This window comes from Phymastichus coffea, unplaced genomic scaffold, assembly GCF_024137745.1.
Source record: "Phymastichus coffea isolate CEN01 unplaced genomic scaffold, Cenicafe_Pcof_1.1 PCOF00058, whole genome shotgun sequence".
In the NCBI taxonomy this organism is placed as follows: domain Eukaryota; kingdom Metazoa; phylum Arthropoda; class Insecta; order Hymenoptera; family Eulophidae; genus Phymastichus; species Phymastichus coffea.
In genome coordinates, this window is record NW_026706869.1 from 756,491 (window position 1) to 775,340 (window position 18,850).

General features: G+C 53.7%; 1 protein-coding gene across 9 annotated transcripts in view; it reads right to left on the reverse strand.

The window, feature by feature from the left end:
* Positions 1-18,850, reverse strand: part of LOC131666324 (protein tincar) — a 31,555-nt gene that overhangs the window by 12,113 nt on the left and 592 nt on the right. For 6 of the 9 annotated variants that reach the window (XM_058938904.1, XM_058938898.1, XM_058938903.1 and 3 more), the window contains 6 exons: positions 5,879-5,989; positions 4,720-5,070; positions 4,345-4,569; positions 4,137-4,268; positions 603-870; positions 42-483 (listed from right to left, as the gene is read on the reverse strand). In XM_058938904.1, coding sequence (XP_058794887.1) covers positions 42-483; positions 603-870; positions 4,137-4,268; positions 4,345-4,569; positions 4,720-5,056 — 1,404 coding nt within the window. In that variant the 5' untranslated portion in view covers positions 5,057-5,070; positions 5,879-5,989. Of the gene's footprint in view, positions 1-41; positions 484-602; positions 871-4,136; positions 4,269-4,344; positions 4,570-4,719; positions 5,071-5,878; positions 5,990-10,166; positions 10,401-10,560; positions 10,661-18,850 lie in introns of those variants that run through there. The other 3 variants (XM_058938900.1, XM_058938897.1, XM_058938901.1) reach the window with 3 other exon arrangements.

Here is an 18,850-nt window from a genome sequence, read left to right on the forward strand (position 1 = left end):
CGAGTGAACTTAGCGAACTTGTTGACGAGAGCGAGACTCACCTTGTATAGCACAGACATCCCAGCGTAAGAAAGCAAACTCTGCAAGCTATTGAATACCAGCTGAATACTAAAAATCGTGCCCAGTGCTTTGTTGCTTGCCCAAAACACAGCTGGATATCTGACTGAGTAGACGCCCAGCGCCATCGCGTAATTCAGATACTCGAGTGTGACAGGTCCGTAATCATCCTCGGACTCGTCAATTTCTTGATTAAGATATTCCGGATGATCGAGGTCCTCCAAACTAGTGAACGTCAGTGGCAGGCTCAGAGCAGTCATATTTCCATAGGGCGTGGGTGTCGAACGCGCCCTCGCTATGGCCGAGTTCTTCTTGGATTTTGCACGCTGGCGATTCTGGATATTACGCGCTTGCATTCGTTGACCCGGTCGACGCGACGACGAAGGCGACGATGGGCTGGTAAACGACGACGCTGCGTCCAAGTAGCTGTTTGAAACGCGATCATTATAGTTGAGTATCGTCATCGGTCAATTAATCTCCTTGATTAGATCGACAATCAATGTGATCGTCGACAATGGCCGTAATAATAAATTCGTTCGGCTCACTTGTAATCGGCATCGCTATCATCGTTCCTCCTTGCATTGGTCATCGTCGAAGGTAGCAATACCGTTGACAATTTGGTTGGTTGCGCATCCCCGTAGCTGGTCGCGTTGGTGATATCGTCGAGTTGGTCGTCGGCGAACGACTGGTGACCACCGACGGGTTGATTAGCCAGCGCCAGACTGGCATTCTCGGGTATGTTCATGAAGCTCAGCATTACGAGTCTCTCGCGATGCGTGAGCACCCAGTCCAGGTCAGTGCGCCAGATGGCCTCTACAAGACAGCAAAAAGGACGATGCGCGGTTCAATTAAACAGGAGAGCTCGCTGCTCGTCGCAGCCGGACGGGGAAAACACGGTTATTGCACGATGTCGCGTGTACGGCCTGCAGCCGAGCCAGCCTCCACGGCGTTGTTCTCCTGGCAGACTGCGGCCTCGGCCGTCCGACGCAGCGCCGCAGAGGGGACAACATTCGCGAGCCCAGTTGTTTGACGTCGACAATGTCGAAGGCCGCGTCCGGGAATCGCCACTCGGACTGGCGATTTTCCGCGCTCATCGTTGAACCGCATTCTCTATCGGCGGATTGCTCTGGCCAGCGACGAGACGCTCGTTATTATCTGTCGAGCGCGCCCACTTCGGTTAGCCTTCTAATGAATCATCGCGGCCGAGCTGGCACGGTGCGTGCGACAATGAGCTTTTGTTCTCGCCCGAGCAACCTGTCGATAGTGCCCGCAAGATGGATGCCTCGAGGCGAGAGAGATGGCAAATTTATTGGCCGCGACGCTCGGCAAGTTGGACGGGCGCGCTGCAGCCATTGAGAATAGCAGCGAGGAACGATAAATATCGCGCGCGCCATAGTCGGCTCCCCGCTTTCTGTTTTCAATCTCTTTTGGGGCAGCAGCGACCAAACGTCTGCGGTCGCTGCCCGCAAATATCCATTGCGCAAGCTCCACGCTGTCTCGCCTCCTTTATTGCCACGTCCGCGGGCCCGAAAAGCCAGACGTGCAAGGCGCAGCTGCCGCTGAAAACCCGATTAGCTGTTTTTCTGCAAGCAGGCCAGACTCGACTCGCCCCCTCCCCCTCGGAGCGCGCGGGGGCCGCGCGCGTTTCGAACTTCTTTTTCCCTTTTTACAAAGGAGCGAGAGGCTGCGTATAACGAGGAGATGGGCGGCAAATTAAATGTCCGGGATAAGCCTTCGCTCGTAGCGAGCGGCGGTCGCAATGAATAGGCTCTATTACCGAGGCATGCTTATTGCGCACTTTTTTACCCTGGCTCCGCACTTTTTACCTGGCAGGCCTCGTCAGCCAATATCGCGCCGGCAACCGCGTCGGAGAGCAGAGAATCATTAATTACCGGAGAGGGAAAGCTCGCGAAAAAGCAACATTGCAAATGTGCGAGCGGCCAGCGCAATGATCGCGGGCCGCTCGCAAAACTAGCGCACCGGCGTTACATCCTCGTTTCGCTTAAAAGGGAAAGAGCCGCAGGAGAGAGTACGGCCATGAAAACGCAATTGGCTCGTGCGGCTCTCCTACCTACCTCTAGCCAGGCGATCGATACGCGCGAAGCGTCCAGCCGCGACATTGGCCCGGCAAACGCTAACGCACACGCGACGCGCGACCGACCAAGATTCTGCAATTTTAATCGGCTTTTCACGCGCCTGGCTCTACTCACCGGCGTTTCGTAGTTTTCCCCAACAGAGTTAACCTTTGATTTCGATAGTTAGGCGGGGCCAGAGACAACGGAGTGGACCGCAGCGAGAAAGTTTGATGTCGCGGGGTTGTTTTTGCGCGCAGTCTCTCTCTCCCTCGCGCAAGACAAATAAAACCACGCTGCCGCCCTCGTTTCCTTGCTCTTTGTCTTTTTTTTTTTCGCCTTTTAATCGCAAAACAAACTTTTTGCATGAAGCAGAGCCGGGCCCGGCGAGATTTTTTCTTCCCCTGCTGCTTTGCGCGACTACGTCGACGCCCATAAATATTTGAACAGGCGGCTGATACGCCGACGACGCATAAATGTAAATGATACGACGTCGCGTCTACTGCTATTTTTCTTTTTCTAGGCCACGAACCGGTTGGCGCGCGCGGGACTTTTTTTTTTTGTTTTTTGCATTTGGGCGTGAGCAATCTTCGGAGAGCACGGGCGTAAAAGCCTTTCCCGGTCTGGAGTGGAAATTACTCTGGTCGAAAAAAGTAGGCCAAGCGGTAGGCTGCTCGCTCGCGCGTTCGCTCATATACGAGGGTAGTTTTCAACGATGACGACGACGACGACGACGCAAAAAGCTGGCTTTTCATGCTGGACTCTCGACGCCATTCAATTTTTCGCGAACGGCGAACGCTTATGAAGTTGCTCCTCGTGGATTTTTCGTCCTCCCCTATAAGCCCGCTTTGCGAGATGAAAGTTGGCCCGCGCGCAAAAGTCCGTGGCAATTGGTCGTCGCGTCCCTTGAATCGACTTTCTCCCTTTGCCATCGGCCTCGCGACGCCGGCACATAAGTCCGAGGGGATAACGATACGAACTTTACTGAACTCTTCGACTGCGCGACCGTGTCTGGCGTTTTTCAAGTTTCGTCCCTTGCCACGCGAGTTGCTCGTGTTCCCTCAATAAAAACATTCTCAAGTCGAAGAGAAAGAAGAAAAAGCGTTTGCAAATAATCGCCTTTGACGAAATGTCGCGAGTCTGGCGCGAAGCTTTGACGCAACGACGGAGAGAGCGAGAGAGAGAGAGAGAGAGAGAGAGAGAGAGAGAGAGCAAACACGCCTATCTGTTTACCTGCCCGAAAGTTCATCGCGCGTGCTGCTCGCAATTTCCCCATTGATCAAAGTTTCGCGAGTCAAAGACGAAGCTTTCTTTTTCGCCGTTCGTATGCTCTTCTCTTTCGCTGATTAAATCAGCGAAAGAAGGCTTTTTCCCTCGTAGTAGCGACCAATAAGTCTAATGGCCGGCGCAGCGTCGGCTCGTGAGTAACATTATTTTATTGCCCGTCGAATTGAATTTCATTTCTGGACTGATCGAACCGGAGAGTAAATCCGTTTTCCCGTTGAACTCCATTAGAGATACCGTCGTGTAGTCACCGTAATACCAGTCGACATTCCATCGCCGTTATATTGGATGCTCCGCGCCGTCAATTATTAAACAGTGAAATTCATCGGAATACGGCGGAAAAAAGATCTTGAAATACCAATCACACTCGGATGGCGCGCTGCAAAAGCCTTGGTTCGCGCACGGATCGATCAACGAGCCACGCGCGTCGACAAACTTGACGCCGTGGGCTTGCGTAATCAGGACAAAGTGTCGACGCGGCGAATGCACTCGACGCCACGCTATTAACGAGCCGGGAGCCTCGCAATCCGCTGGATGCTCGTCAGCCGACGTATCTCTGTTGTCTTCTCGACGAGCAAACAAAAGAACTTTCGTCAAAGAGGAGCATGGTTATGCATCTCGCGGCGAGCGGCCGAGCTAAAAGCGGTGGCGAAGCTTCAAAGGCCGGAGAAACGACGGGGAGCCGATGGACAAAGTCGTCCACGGCGTGCAGGCGAAAACTACCTTTCGGCAGGAATCCGGCGTGGATGAGACGCGCCTCCATCAGCAGGGACGGCAGCAGGAAGCACATGGCCGTGCAGAGGTGAACGAAGGCCGAGGTCGGGCCGCCGTGCCGCCACAGATTGTTCGCCAGTCCTGAAACGCAAAGGCCGAATGAGCGAGGGGGCGGGGCGGCGGTGGAGGCGTGCACAGCAGGACGAGCCAGGCTGACCGTTCTCGGTGTTGCCGTTGAGCAGCGACGACGGCGGGTCGCGGCTGCAGGTCGACAGGTGCCTGCCCAGCTTCACGCCGTCGTTGGCGAGATTGCCGAGCTTCAGGCAGGCCGAGGCGAGCAGTATGGGCAGTAGGAGGACCCCGGCGCAGGCCAGCACCAGGCAGGCGTGCAGCTCGAGCTTCGGCGGCGGGGCGTCCAGCGGCCACGGCAGCGACAGGTACGCTGCGCAAGATCGGACGTGGCTCGTGTAGCGGCAGTCGGGCTTCGCAGGGGCAGGGGGGCGCGGGCGCGGAATGCAATTACGGGCTCGCTCCTCGGGCGGACGCGCGCGCGCGCCCCGGCTTATGAGAAAAGTTTGACGAGCCGACTAACCGATGAATCTCCTGGTGCAGCGCACGGCGATGTAGGCCTGGAAGCCGACTGCGATGATGCCGTACCAGCAGGACCACAGGCTGTTCACGTGCCCGCGGCCGCACGGCGACTGCGCCGCTGATCGCGTCGATCTCGACGACCTTGCCGCGTGCGGGCGTCTCGGCTTTGCGGCGGCACGCGGCAGGGCGCCGTTGCTGCCGCCGCTCATCGTCGTCGTTGTCGTCATGCCAGCCGCATTCACGCTCGCCACCACGGGCAGCGGCTTCAGGCCCTTCTTCGTCCCTTTCGACACCTCGTTGTTGTTCTCGTAGCTCATCAAGCTACCGGTCATCGACATCCTGCTCGCCTGTCCTGAAAGTCAAACCAGAGCTAGCATTCCTTAATCCTCGTATAGCCTCGGGGGGAGTCAGAGGTGACGCTCGGAGATCCGTTAAACGTCTTTAGCTTGCGAATTAGGCAGAGCAGAAAAGGGAAATCTCCGAGTTTAAGTATCGTCGTTAAAAGACGAAGAAGGCCCGGGAAGGATATTTAAAAAATGATTGGAGTCCCTGGCCTCCGTGCCTTGGCATTGAAATTCACGACTCGCGTCTTTCTCCCTCTCTTTCTCTCTCTCTCTCTGGAGAGAGAGAAAATTTCAGAAAAGCTCTCGGCACTGCCGCTACCCCTTCCACTCCGTCGCGCGAAATTTACGATCAGTCGTATTTCCCAACGGCGACGGGAGATTATGCTTTGCCCTCGTTCCATCTTTTCCTTTTTCTCGGTCGGCTATGTCGGTTATTTTTTTCTTTCTTTCGTTCGCGTGTGCAATTAAAATCGCTTGTTTCGCCTTTTATTCTCGCGCGATCGATGCCCGCGTCAAACGAATTTTCATTTTCTTCTTTTCCACGGCGGGATATGACACCGTGAGAGGTAAATTGCTCTCTCGCGCGGACGGGGGACAAGTGGCTCAGCGCTAAGATCGGCGCGTCCAAGGCCTCGAAGCAGACCCTTCGTTAATCGAGAGGCTTTGTCGTGCTTCTATCAAAGGGATTATCCTCAGCCTCTCCCCCCGTGGATTAGACTCTATTGTGGAACTTGCGGAAGCTTTTTTCATCCAACCCAATTTCTTTCCGTCTCTCGCCCGATCACGCAGTTTATAAATTGAATTGCAGTTGCTTACCGTTCGCAGCAGCAGCAGCAGCAGCAGTAGCAAAACACCAGTCTAAAGTTTCGAGCGAGTAGCTTCTGGATAATCAGCGAGGCGCGAGTGCATCTTCAATGTCGGCAGCATCTGCAAAGTACACGGCAAGACAGAGGCGATCAGTCCCCTCGGAATAAAAGGCGAAATCTGGCAGGCCGGAGCGTAGGGGGGGAGAGGATGGGAAGCCGCACCGCGGTGGCTTGATTAAAGGGATCGAGAGTTGGTTGCGCGCGAACAATGGACGAAAACCGCCTAGGAGCGAGATAACGCGCGGCCGCGTCGTCCGGCGCGCCGGACCCATTAGTCGGATTAGCGCCCGCGAGCTCGAGGCCTCCTTTTTGCGCTGCCTAATTGAGTGTCGCGCGAGATTATCGTGCGACGCGCTACAGGAGGCCAACTCGAGGATTAATAAAGCTCCCGAGAGCTCGCCGGGGCCTCTCTGTTTTTTTTTTTTCCTCTTCCGGCGACGGATCGGCGAAACTACGTTGCGCGCAGCCCGACCCGAATGAATAATCATGGCCGGGCCTCGCTTTCCGGAGATCCGAGATGACAGATGCGCGCGTCGCGGCTGCACGGGGTCGACTCGGGTAGAGAGCTGGAGACGAGGGGGCTTCGCCGAGCAGAGGGAAAATCCGCGCGCGTGCCCGCGTGATTCATTTGGCGCCCGCATGGCAAAAGTTTTTCCGAGCCTCTACACCGGAGAGTTTCGCTGCTCGACTGGGTTTAGCTTCTTTTCCTTCGGGGGAGCGAGTTTCGACGTCTCGCTGCAGACCAAGCGTTTTTTCCATAAAACATCCGGCGCCAGAGCCCCGCGCACGCACACGATCACTCGCAAGGGCCGTCCGCGTGATGGCATTTCAATGGAGAGCGAAGGGGCGCCAGCGCGGTCTATATCAGCGCCACTAGCTAATTAAAACTCGCCCATTCGAGTTTGCCCGCGTGCGCGCGCGTCCGTTAATAAATTTCCCACGTTATTTGTTGCAAAGGCGACTTTTTTGCTTTCGCCACGAGCGACAGCGCCAGACTCGGCCGGCCGCCCCGGAGAAAGGGAAGAGAGCGCCGGAGAAGGGAATTTAATTAAATTATTCGGTAGCCGGCGGAGGGCTTAATTGCGGCCGATTGTTTGCGGCAATCGAATTTTGAAAAGCGGAAATAAAGAGCCGCGAGGCGCGCGTCATTAGGGCCGCCATTCTTTGTGGCTCGCAAATTCGTTTGCCGTGATGAGCAATCAGCGTATGATCGACTCGGATGTCCCTTGTTGCAGCAGCAGTCTTACGTTTCGACTCTGCCGCTCGACAATCTTGACGTCTCTCTCTCTCTCTCTGTCTCTCTTTTACTTTGCCGAGGATTCTTCCACGAATGACACGTCAGTTTACAAAGGAATCCTTTCGAAGCTTTTTTCCTCTTCATATCGATTAGCCAATCTCTTTAACTCCGACGTTGAAATTTATGTTCGTGTCGCAATCCTCCCCTCGCACACGTGACCAACTTATTGACTTTCTCGCAGACTGCAGACCAGAAGGAAATAAATGTATCGTTAAATATACGTATAAGGGACTGAAGGGAAGGTTCTACTTCGATTAAGACTCTCTCTCTCTCTCTCTCTTTCTCTTTCCCTCTGTAACTCCCACTCGAGCTGTTTTCTTTCCTTGGGAGGTGCTTTACGAGCCTTATAACTTGGAGCCCATCCCTTATATAATGTATTATGTCGTATGGCTTGAGATGATGAATAGTGGAGTCTTGTTCCTTGCTTCCTAACTTTGAGATGGGCCTGTTGCAATGGTTCTTTTACTGTTCGTATGATCGTGCTAATATTCGGTCGGAAATGTATTTTGGGTGCGGAAGTCAGCCAGTCAACCCACGGGCTCCGCCGTGGCTCTGCGTAATAAAACTTGACGGGCTCGGCGTTCCTTAAGGTACATTCGCGAAACGAAGATAAACCGCGCGAGTGAGCTGGCTCTGTAAATAAATAAAGATGCTCTTACGGGAACTACGGTAACTTGATGAAGTCTTGGCAGCCAATTGATCCGAAGGAGAAGGCAGCAAAAAGGAAAAGAGAGTTTGCAACGAAAAATAAGAAGGAAACACGTGCTTGCCTACGGAGTGGCGACCGGAATCAAGTTAGATTTATGTGATTGCTAGAAATCGATCGTACGCCGGCTATTCTCCCCCCTGAACTTTTCTCCTGTTTAGGTGCTTTCCGTCGTCGTTTCACGTGTTTACGATTTTCTGTCGCGCACGGCCACGAGAAATACGCCCGGAGCGCCGCGGCGACGTTTGAGCGCGTGTGCGGACGCCGGTTATTAGGTTTCGCTCACGCAAGATAAATCCAAGTCGAGTTAAGCAACGACGAATTCCGACTTTAATTTCTCGCGTGGACCAATGGGAAAACATCTCGAGGCCGAAGTTCCTCGCCGAGGGTAACGACTGTCCGCTCGCGTCCCCCCCGGCCCCCAAGGAGGGTCGGCGCTTTCCGAGTGCGTCTCGAGTCCAATTACAGCTACCTGCTATCTCCCTCGAATCGACAACGTACCGCACGCGGCCGCAGGTTCGTTCGTTTGTTCTCGCAACGAGGCAATTTTTACTCGGTTGTTGAAAAATACGTCGGATCGCCTTTTTGATTAATTGACAACTCGCCCGCGCGATCTCAACGAGCACTCGAGGGGAGAGAAAAAAGTCGGAACAGGCAAATCGCTCGACACAACGGATGAAAGGGGGAGCGAGACCAGTTACGTGCACGAAAGCTCTTGAACTCTCTCCGGCAGCGAGACAAATTGGCACAGCGGCTAATTCGACGCAACCGGATTAAAGCGTCATAACCCTCTCTTAGATGCGCCTCTCTTCTGATTGGAAGCTTTCGATAACTCGATTGGAGAAGCGTCGGCTCGTAGTCGCCGAAATAAACAACGTTGGAGAAGTTGTTGCACTAGCCAAGTGGCCGAATGAGCGACGCCCAGTCGAGCCGAGCGTTATTGAATCATCGCGTCGGACAATCGCGGAGCTCGGCGCGACGAGGTGCCTTATTTCTTATCGTCGGCAAGCGGCTCTCGAGGGCGACCCTCGTCAAAGGGGACGGCGGCGCAGGCCAAGCAAGACGCACAGCGGACGCTCCAAATTGGGCAAATCGCGGCAAAAAGGCAGCGGACCCGCCGGACATTCCGTTCGAGAATCGCAGCTCACGCACGTGTCCGCGACACGACTTGCGCGACGAAAAAGCCAAGCGGCTCGCCGTCACAGGCATCGCCGGCGCAACGCGCTCCAGTTCGCGCTCCCACCCGAGCGGAAACGCACCGTTTGGAAAAGGCGCTCGTCGCTTTTTGGATTACAGCCAGTTTGCCGGTGATTCGGCGCGAGCACAAAAGAAAAACATCGGGGCCGCGGAGTGTCTAGTAGCTAGAGGCTCGTTGTGTGTATGTGACCCGGTCAAGCCCTCGCCCCTCTCTCGTTTTGCGTGCACTCTGTTTGCTCAGGCCTTTCACGCCCGTCGCGTCCGCGTATATTTACCTTGCCTCGTCTTGCCCTGGCTTCGAACAATACACATTCGATTCGAATTTTCGCAGCTCGGCTCTCCTCTCGTCATTTTTCTCGGGGCGGGAATTCGACCGACGTGTGGCCTCGACAAGCGGGTCTCGCGGCGATCGATTGGCCCGCCGCCCGTGGACAATTTCATTACGCAACCCGTGGGCGCCGCTAGCTGCATAGCGAAAGGCCCTTTAAACGTGAACTGGATTCATTGCGATGGAGGGAATGCAGTAAAATAGTGAAAAAAAAACCGATGCGCAAAAAAGCGGGGATGCTGATCGAGCGACTATTGGTTCGCGAAAATCGAAAGCAAAGTAGCGAAAATCTTGGTCGACACCGCAGCTGCGTCCGTTGCGCGCGCAGCGGGTGGAATCGCTACGTATCGAGTTCCCGTGAACGCGGCTGAAGCGTGCGCGCTCGCAACTTTCGCCGCGTGTCGCCCGTCCACGCTCGCGTTAACGCGCTTAAGCTTTCTCGCTCGATCGAGCGGCCTGCCAGCGGGAAAGTTTCCGCTGGCCGATAAGTAAAAGCTCGCCGTGCGCCCGATGCGACTGTTTGTCCAGCGAGCGAGCTCGAGGCTCGCGTTTTTCGACCAAGCAGACGCGTTCCGGAGGGGGGGGGGGGGGAGTCAGCCGACCCCGAGTCTACATGTGAATCCCAGACGCATCGTTGATCGATGAGCGCGAAGAAAAGGCGAAAAAGGGAAGGAGCCTGGGCGCGCCGAGGGAATTGAAGGAGAACTTACCGTTTTGGAATATAAAATCGAAGACGGCGGCGTCTTTCCTTTGCCTCTCGAGCAACGTATCGCGAGAAAAGGGCTTTGTCGGAAAATTAAAGCGCCAAGTTGTAAAGCTCGCCACTAGGAATGTCGACTCGACGAAAGTTGGCGATCGAGGCGACTCGAGAGGTTGAACTGCTTTGGAACAGCAAAATCGACGAGCCGAGCCCGCGCGGTTCGCTTTGCACGAACGACGCTCACCTGAAACACGGGGAAAAAAAGCGAGCGTAGGCATTGTCGTGAAATCATTGGGGAGGGTAGAGAAACATGTTGTCGATGGCTGCGCGGGACTGTCGGCATTTCCTCGTATCAAAAAAACGGATCGAGCGACAAAGGCATGAATAGCGCGCAGTGAGTTCACCCTCGTTTCACCCTTATTTTCGGGGGTCGCCGGCGAGAGCATGACTCATCGCGCGCCCCTTCCTCGGGCTGCAAGAAAAGCTCCTCGCCCTCGTCACGCCTGCGGGATACGTATATCCCGAGCTTATACTCCGCGTCGCTCTTTTTCGAATAAACAAAGAACTGGCGAAAATTAGCCGGCAAACTCGGTTGGCTCCCGGCAAATCGACGCGAAGAAAAAATCCGAACGGTTATCGGACGAGGGTAAAAAGGGACGTCTCCTTCCGCGCGCGAAGAGGCGCAATAAAACACTGATAAAATCCAACATTCGTTGTCTCTCAGAGAGCGGAACGCCTGTACTTCCCTGAGTACAGGCCGAAGGTGGGGTGGAAAGCTTCCTAGTAATGGCTCCCCCACCTCCGTGTCGATCGATACTTTTATTCGGCGTGTCGTCGCCTCCATTTGCCTACACCACTTATTTTTCATCCCGGAGGATTGCAGGATTTTCCCGATATTACGTACCTCGGGCCTTTTTCCCGTTCTCCCGTCCTTCCGCGGCCGCGCGTCGCGACGAAAAAGAAGCTTCGCATGCCGCGCTCGACGTTCGTCGGAGGTGACGTCGCGGCTCAAAGCGTCCGACACCTCGAGAGAGAGGAACGTGCGCTACTCGGTTGATCGTCGCGCTCGCCAGCCACTGTAGCTTGGGGCGTTCCCGGAGGTTCCGGGATGGAGCGGCCAGTCGGAAATCCCGCGGACGAGCCCCGCTCTATTTGACGTTTTTCCTCACGTGGCACGCGCACGTGCCGCCGCGCGGTAATCCGCCGCTGCTGCCGGCGCGTATACTTGGCTCTCGGGGGAAGAAAATCGATATAGGAGGCCGAGGCCCGCGCCGGTGACGCGCGTGCACGCCTGTGCTCCGCTTCCCGCTGGGCACGCGCTGCAGCTCGCTGCATCGCGCTCGCGGGCTCGAGGGCGCCGGGGCAGCACGCGCGGGGTTGTCGCGTTGGCGACAGAACTGATTAGCCGGCGCGTCGCCGAGGATCGATAGGCGGACGCGCGCGGAGCCCGCGAGCCCGAATTATACCCGGCGGAGCTGCATTAATGCACTTAGCAACGGCAATTAGTTTTGCGGACGGGCCGCCGGTCAGCGCCAGCCAGCTCGCCCCAGAGACGGCGCGGAGGAGGGATCGGCGGACGGTCCGGGCGACGGGGCCGCGGGCGCGCGGTCGCTCTCGGCCGCGGCGGCGGGCTGCAGTTCGTTCGTCGCGGAACCCGTGCGCCCCCGAGGAACGGGGAAGCCAACGGCGGCACGCGCGTGCGCCAGCTGCCGGCTGACCGATGGGAGCGACTCACGAGAGAGCCGATAAACCGGAGAGGCGCACGGCACGCTCCGTCGCCGCTGTCCTGACGCGGCGCAGACGAGTGACAAATAGCCCCCCGCCGACCGATCTGCCGCTCGAAAGAGCGCGCGTCGTTGCCGTTGCGTCGCTCTTGCGCGCCGCTCATTCGACTTGCAAAACGGTCTAATCGGCGGCAAAGACGCGTGCTCGCATCCGCGGAGCGGCTCAGCCGCGGCCCAACTCCCCGCCGCTCACGGCCGGAAAGAAGGACGGGCAAATTAAGTGCTCGCGAGCTTCGTCGACGACCGCGCTTCTCATGCAAATGCCCCGGTTCTCTTCTCGCGGTTCGACAGCGAACCAAGGTCTCGAATAGAAAACCAGAAAGCTTCGCGTCTCCTGGGTGATCCGCACAAGCAAGAGCGAGCAGAGCTCTTTCGCCGCCTTGTGGATGCCTTCGAAGTCGAAGCCTCGACGACCTTTGAGCGAACTCGAGAATGGCCACGTTTGATTTTGGTGATGTTTTGGCACCGCTGAATATGCGTACCTTTCATACGCGAATAATCTGATATTCGAATATGTACGATTGAAATAAATGTAGTAATGTCGTAATCTTTATTCGAAAAGTAGGATAAACTTTTAATAGAAACTTTCCCTGTATGCTGAAGAAGATTATTCATAGCAGTTTTCTATTTGATAAATCATGAAATTGGAATACGCGGAACTATTTTATTTTTTCGCGTAATCTACATTGTGTAGAAGCACTGTAAGATTCAGTTTTGAAAAAATGATTTTCGTTAAATATGTTAATCCATTCGATAAGAAATGAAAGAAAGATAAGAAAGCACAAAGCGCGTCTGACATCACTAGTAAACTTAAAAGTCAAAATAAATATAGAAAGAAAAGTGGCGATGTCGTGTCGATAGAAAATTCGTGGAATATCTCTAGAAATGAGTGATTCATTATTATTTTATAAAACACAACTTTTCAAACTAAACTGGGCATAAAATTTTGTTAGTCAATCAAACCTAAATCAGGTCACCGTTTCTTAGATAGATACCTACTTAAAGTAAAAAAAATTATCGGGGCCGGTCTACCGGAACATGCAAGAGAACAAGTTCGTAAAAAGCTCAAGCCTCGAACGCAAGAGATAAAACGAACGCAGCGGCGATTCCCAGTTGCGGACAGCGAGTTCGATTCATTGCTCGCTCCGAATTGTGTCGCCCGCGGAAATTCCTCGTTTGTTTGTACTCTCATCTCAGCCAGCGAAGAGCAGTAAGCTTTGGAACTCTTGCCCCGAGCTTGCCGAAAGCTCGCCAAATTGTACTCGGCGACGCACGGAGAAAGTTTCGCTATCGCGCCGCGAGCATCACGGGTTATTTAGATTTTCGCCGCGCGCGGCCGAACACTCATCCAAGCGCGTCCAGCAAGACGAGAGCGGCGCCCGACGATTGCGCGCGTGCACAAGCGCCAGGCTCGATTAATCTGCGCGCGTTCGGCCCTACTGCCCTCCATCAGGCGTGTCGTTTCTCCCCCTCTCCCTTTCCCCGGGCACGGCATGTTCTACGCTCCGAAAATGCACGGGTGCTTTTGGAAAGACGGCAGATATCGAAAATTGTACGTCGAGGCTGTTGCCCGCGCCGCGACGAGCCTCGAACGAAAGGGCCGAGACGAGGGCAATCCGTGTATAGACGCGCTAGGAAAGGAAGGCGGATGCGTGGGGCGTGGCGGCGAAATCAATGCAGTCAAGAGCCGCGCGCGCGCCGCGCGCGTGATATGCGATGCGGGTTCGGGGAGCAAGAACAAGTGCAACTGGTGCACTGCGGCCAAGGCGGCGCCGCGGTCTTCTGTCCCGCGCGGGCGAGAGAGACGCTGCCGAGAGCCCCTCTCTCGCGCGCGGCCGCGATCGCGAATGCGTGTACGCACGGCTATCCGATTAGGCTGCGGCAGCAGCAGCTGCGCCGGAAGCTCCATCCGTCCACTTCCTCTGCACTCGCTCGCTACAAAACATTCGATTTGTACGTACGACAACGACGCTTTCTTCGATTCCCGCGCGTACCGAGGAGAGCAAGTGGGTTCGGTAATTAGATATCCTTCCATCTTTGCTTTTTTCTTCTTGAAATTCGAGCCGCTTCGTGCCTAGGGTTTAGGTTGCCGAGTGAAAAATTAGACGGTGACGCCGCGATCATTTTTTTTTTTTTTTTTCAAGCTCTGCCGGGTTTCCATACGACAACAATAAGACGGAGAGGAAACGAAGAGAGAAAAACGAGTTTTTTTTTTGCAAAATTGGCTTTTGTTTGCCAAGAGACAATGCGCGAGCGAGTTTTAAAAAAATTACGCGCGCCTTGACCCACTACGCGCCGTTAGCTTAGTGCAACTCAATCGCACGAACGAGATTTAGGATCATTACTGAAATTGCTCGGTAATATCGCGTAGCGTGATATTTACAGCGAGTAATTTCTGCACGTTATTCCTCCGAACCGTGGCGGGGTTCAATTTCCTAGGCGAGTCGTCGCTTCCAAGTACACGTCACTCGCAGCAACAAAGGAGACTTGAAAAACAACGCATGTGGGTTAAGCCGCATATTTTTTTTTTGTCCTCTTTTCTTAGACAACCATTATCGCCTGAAGGAAACTCCAATTTTTCGCTTGCCGCATACTCACGGATGTGTGATTAACAAAAACTGACCCGCAGGAACTGTCTTCGGCATCATGAACGATCGCCGCGTCGTCTCTGTAAAAAGCTCGAATTGTCCCCCATCGAACGAAGCAAAACTAAATACGAATGAAAAGGCCAAGCCCCAAAGACGGAAAGTTAGCACGCACTCGGCTTCAAATATACAAATAGAATTTCATTTCCAGAAAGCCGCCCGACCTTGCGCTCCCTCCCCCTGCTCTCGCGAAAGGCAATTAACTGCATACCAAGAAAAGCACAGAGCGCGAGTGACTTTACGACGCCGAGTGCGTGGGGCGCGGAACTATACGGCAACGCGTAAGTTCGGCTTTGAAATAAAAAATATCGAGCGGCCCGCGCGGTTGGCAAGCTTTCCACTCCAGTTATTACTTCCGAACGTGGGCCGGGTTTGTTTTCTGTTTCGTAGGCGAGCGCGCGATCCGTCGATGCCTCTCGCGCAGGAGGACGGCGCTTCGAGGAAGCCAATTTCGGGCCTCTCGCAAAGGCTTTTCGGGAAAAATTCTCGCGTGATTTGTACTCGCCGCTCTGCCACTGCTGCAGCAACGCAGCGACCCCTTTGTGCACGCTCCTTTCGCGCGAGAAAAATACGACGGAGCCCACGCCACTGATGCGTTAACTTTCAGAGCTGGGTAATCATATCGTCGATTAGCACGCCGAGCAAACGCATTTCCAACGTTCGGCCGCGAGCGAAAACAAATCCGCGCGCTCAATCGGCTTTCCCTCTCTTTGAAATGGCTGGGCTGTTTTTTTGCTCTGCCCGCCTCTCCGACGCAACTCTTAATTAAATCACGCGCGCGGCCAAACAACAGATGCAAAGTGCAATGACTGCGACGCGCTCGACGCCAACACCTAACCTCGTTATCATCCCTCGACTGGTTAGCTCTCTCCGCGCGCGTGCGCTTCTTTTTTTAGAAATCCCCGATGAGAAAAACTTTGAAGTTCCGCCGCGATCAGCCGATCCGTGATGGCGAAAAAAAATTGCTCTCGCCTCGCGACAAAGGAAATTCTCGGGCGCGCCATCGGTTTGGACGATTTCGCTGCGCTCGAGACGTTAGCTCGCTCGATGCAGCTCGCTGTGATAGTCCATTGTGCGCGGGTACATTGTGCCGGCTACGTATACCTTCATTAAAATTAATTGGAAAATAAAGCAATTACTTCCACTCGCTGGGCTCTATTAAAATCCGTTTATAAAGTGGCATAGCTCCTTTGTACAACGTCGGCGATAGACGATCGCGCGCGATAGCTAGAAATTGCGCAATTCCAAAAAAAGAGAAGACGAAAGAACGATAACGGCAGTCGGACTGCCGTGAAAGTGGACGAGAGCGGGAGGCCCATCGCGGGCTTCGCGCTTCCCCGCGTTTCCACGTCCATCAAGCGCCACGTTCCAGCGCTCGCCCAAAGAAAATTAGAAGGCTTGCGCAAGTCGCTCTCGTGCGTTTTTACGAGGCGGCGGGGCGCGAGCGGATCGATAACTCGACTTGGCGCGCGCCTGAAACGTTCGAGCCGCAAGGCCGCGGTCGATTAATCTCGCGGAGAAAGACGATGCCATCGATGCATCGCCGACTGGTCACTGAACTTCAATCTCGTTAGTTGAATTAAACTAGCGCGCGCGCGCGCGCGCGGGGGGGCGCGCCTATTTTTAGATGACGCCGCTACTACGCAAAGCGGGATAAATTTATCGCGGCGAAAGCAGTTTTTCGCGCGCGACGGAAACGAATGCGCGGGTGGAAGATGGCAATTGATTAACGCTTGGTGTTCCCCACCGGCGAGACAAAGGACGCGCGCGGCCGCGATCACTAGCGTTCGGGGGCAAGGCACAGGCATAAAGGATCGTTGCCTGACGAACGTACGTAGCTTCGAAGAAAGGCCCTTCCCGTCGGAAATCTCTGCTTCTGTCGCCGGACGAGGCCGTCAGCTCTTTTATTTTTAGTTTGACGAAAGCCAGATGGATCGATAAACTTTCACGATACATCATTCGAGCTAGCCTTGCCTCGTGCAACGCATGAGTCAAGCGTATGCTCGTCAAAGCCCGGCGCGTAATTTACGTAAATCAGTGCACTCGTAGTCCGTCACAACAAGAGATCTCGCAAAGCCGCTTCCGTTTCGTAATCCGCTGTCAGCCCCAACAAGCCATTGAAAAAAAACATTTTTTTTTTGTCCTCGTACGCGACGGCACAAAAGCCGAAAGAGCGAGATAAATCGCATAAATATTTATTCCGAACAGCAGCGTGTCTGCTCCCACGTATAGGAAAAGAGAAACGCTAAGATATGATCGACGGCGGAGACGTGAGCGCCACAATGGCAATACGGATCAATGGACCCGCGCGAGACGCCAAAAACATTTTCACGGGCTGACTTGCTCGTATACCTCTGGCAAATGCTATCCGTGGACGTTTCGACTGGGAGCGTCGATCCAGCAGAAGCCACTCTTCCTGTACACTTCCATTAATCAGTACAATTGACGCATACGAATGGGCTTTCGTACGATACGGACCTTCTCGGCTAATGCCCAGATAGAAAGTGTTTCCATGACACGCGGAACCTTCGCATTTGCCCGGCCACGTCGACAATCAGTTGCAAATAACGTGAGCTATGGAAAGCCGATTATAGGCGCCGAGAGTGTAGCTGGCTGAATTTACCGTGGAGGATTAGCTCACGGCAAGCGGCTGCGAATGACCGAGCGTTGATTACTCATACATCGACGGGATGATTGGTTTGTAATGTGTAAAGTGCGTTTCTCCGGAGCGAGCTTCGCCGTCTCTCGCCGGAGGCAGCGACACGAGAAGAACCGTTCGCGCGAAACAACAAACGCAGTGTCGTTGAGGCACCGCGCTGATATCAAAGTTGCCGTCAAAAACCCATCAGACCGGGAGGCGCAGGCGTTCGAAACTCCTCTCAAAACACGCCAGCGCGTCGCGTCGCTCCTTATCTCTCGCGCATCTCCGAACAGCTCGCTCTCGCACAGACATTTCCGCGAGAGCGCGACGCCGCAGCTGGCGCGCACCAAAGCGGTACGCGTCGCCTTTCCTTGGCTTTTCCCACGCGTCGATAACGCGCCACGTCCGTCCAAGTTCTTCGAACGTCTATCAATGGCGCGACTTTTCGACCGCTTGCGACTAAAGAAACAATCAGTCAGCTGCTCGCATTACACCAGTGCACGGCTTTCTCGTCACTCGCTCGGCCACCCACCTCGTTTTTTTTTTTCTTCTAACGGCCAATCTCGGCGATCGATCTTAATTACCCTTGCCCGCGAGACTATGATGAATTGCCAGGCTCTTTTTTTCGAAGCGCTGGCTGGATGGATGGTTTTTCGATGCTTCTCGTTTCCGAATATACAACGAGTAGGATGTGCCAGCGTCCAACGACAATTTGAGCGTTCACCTTTTTTCATTCTATTATGAAATGCACATTTGTCAAAACGCAATAACGGCACCAACAGTCATAATCAGCCATTGCGTAAAAAGATAAATACGACTCGCGCGAAATATACTGCAGTGCCCCGAAAAACATATTAAAGGCTATATACGTGCGAAGCGAATTGCACGCCCTGAAAAAAATAAAATAAAACGTGCGCGTTCGCAACTTTTAAGCTCCCACATTGAAGTTAACAGCTTTTTGCCCGGCGCTTTTTCATACAAACACACGCACTTGAATAAACATTGCAATCGAAAATGAAATCACGTAAATTGAGTGGAAATAATGTAAACATTGAGAGGAAATCAATGAGTAATGAATTAATGCGGCATAATAGCATGCTTTATACTTCATATTTTGGCTTCTTATCAATGTCAGTTTTTTCAATTTCACAAAAGCAACGCATTCATTTCAAGACGAGTCGTTTGCTACATAGCCAGTATGCGAAACCAATGCGGAAAAAAGGTTATAGACCTTTACACGATTGAATTTCTTAAAAACAAGCTTTGCTGTTTAATTTATCTTCTTTTGATGAACGTTTATGCACATATGAAAAAGAAAGCTGCTGGACTCGTCGTATTATACTAAACCTTTTTACGCGTTTTTTACATCTAAAAGTTCATTAGAACACAGGTTATAGCCTTGTAAACAATAATATGCCTAGCCAAACATCAGCACGAATTACTAAGAACGCACAGGCACGCCAGCACCTTTCTCTTCTGAAACTAGCATGTGCATGTTTAATCTCTACTTTGATGTAGGTGAAAAAAAGTCATGGCGCACACGTGTGCAGGCAGCGTAATAGTCTCGTACACGCTTAAACTCTATATCGCATTATCGGGAAACGCTCAAGACTCTCAAGTGTTT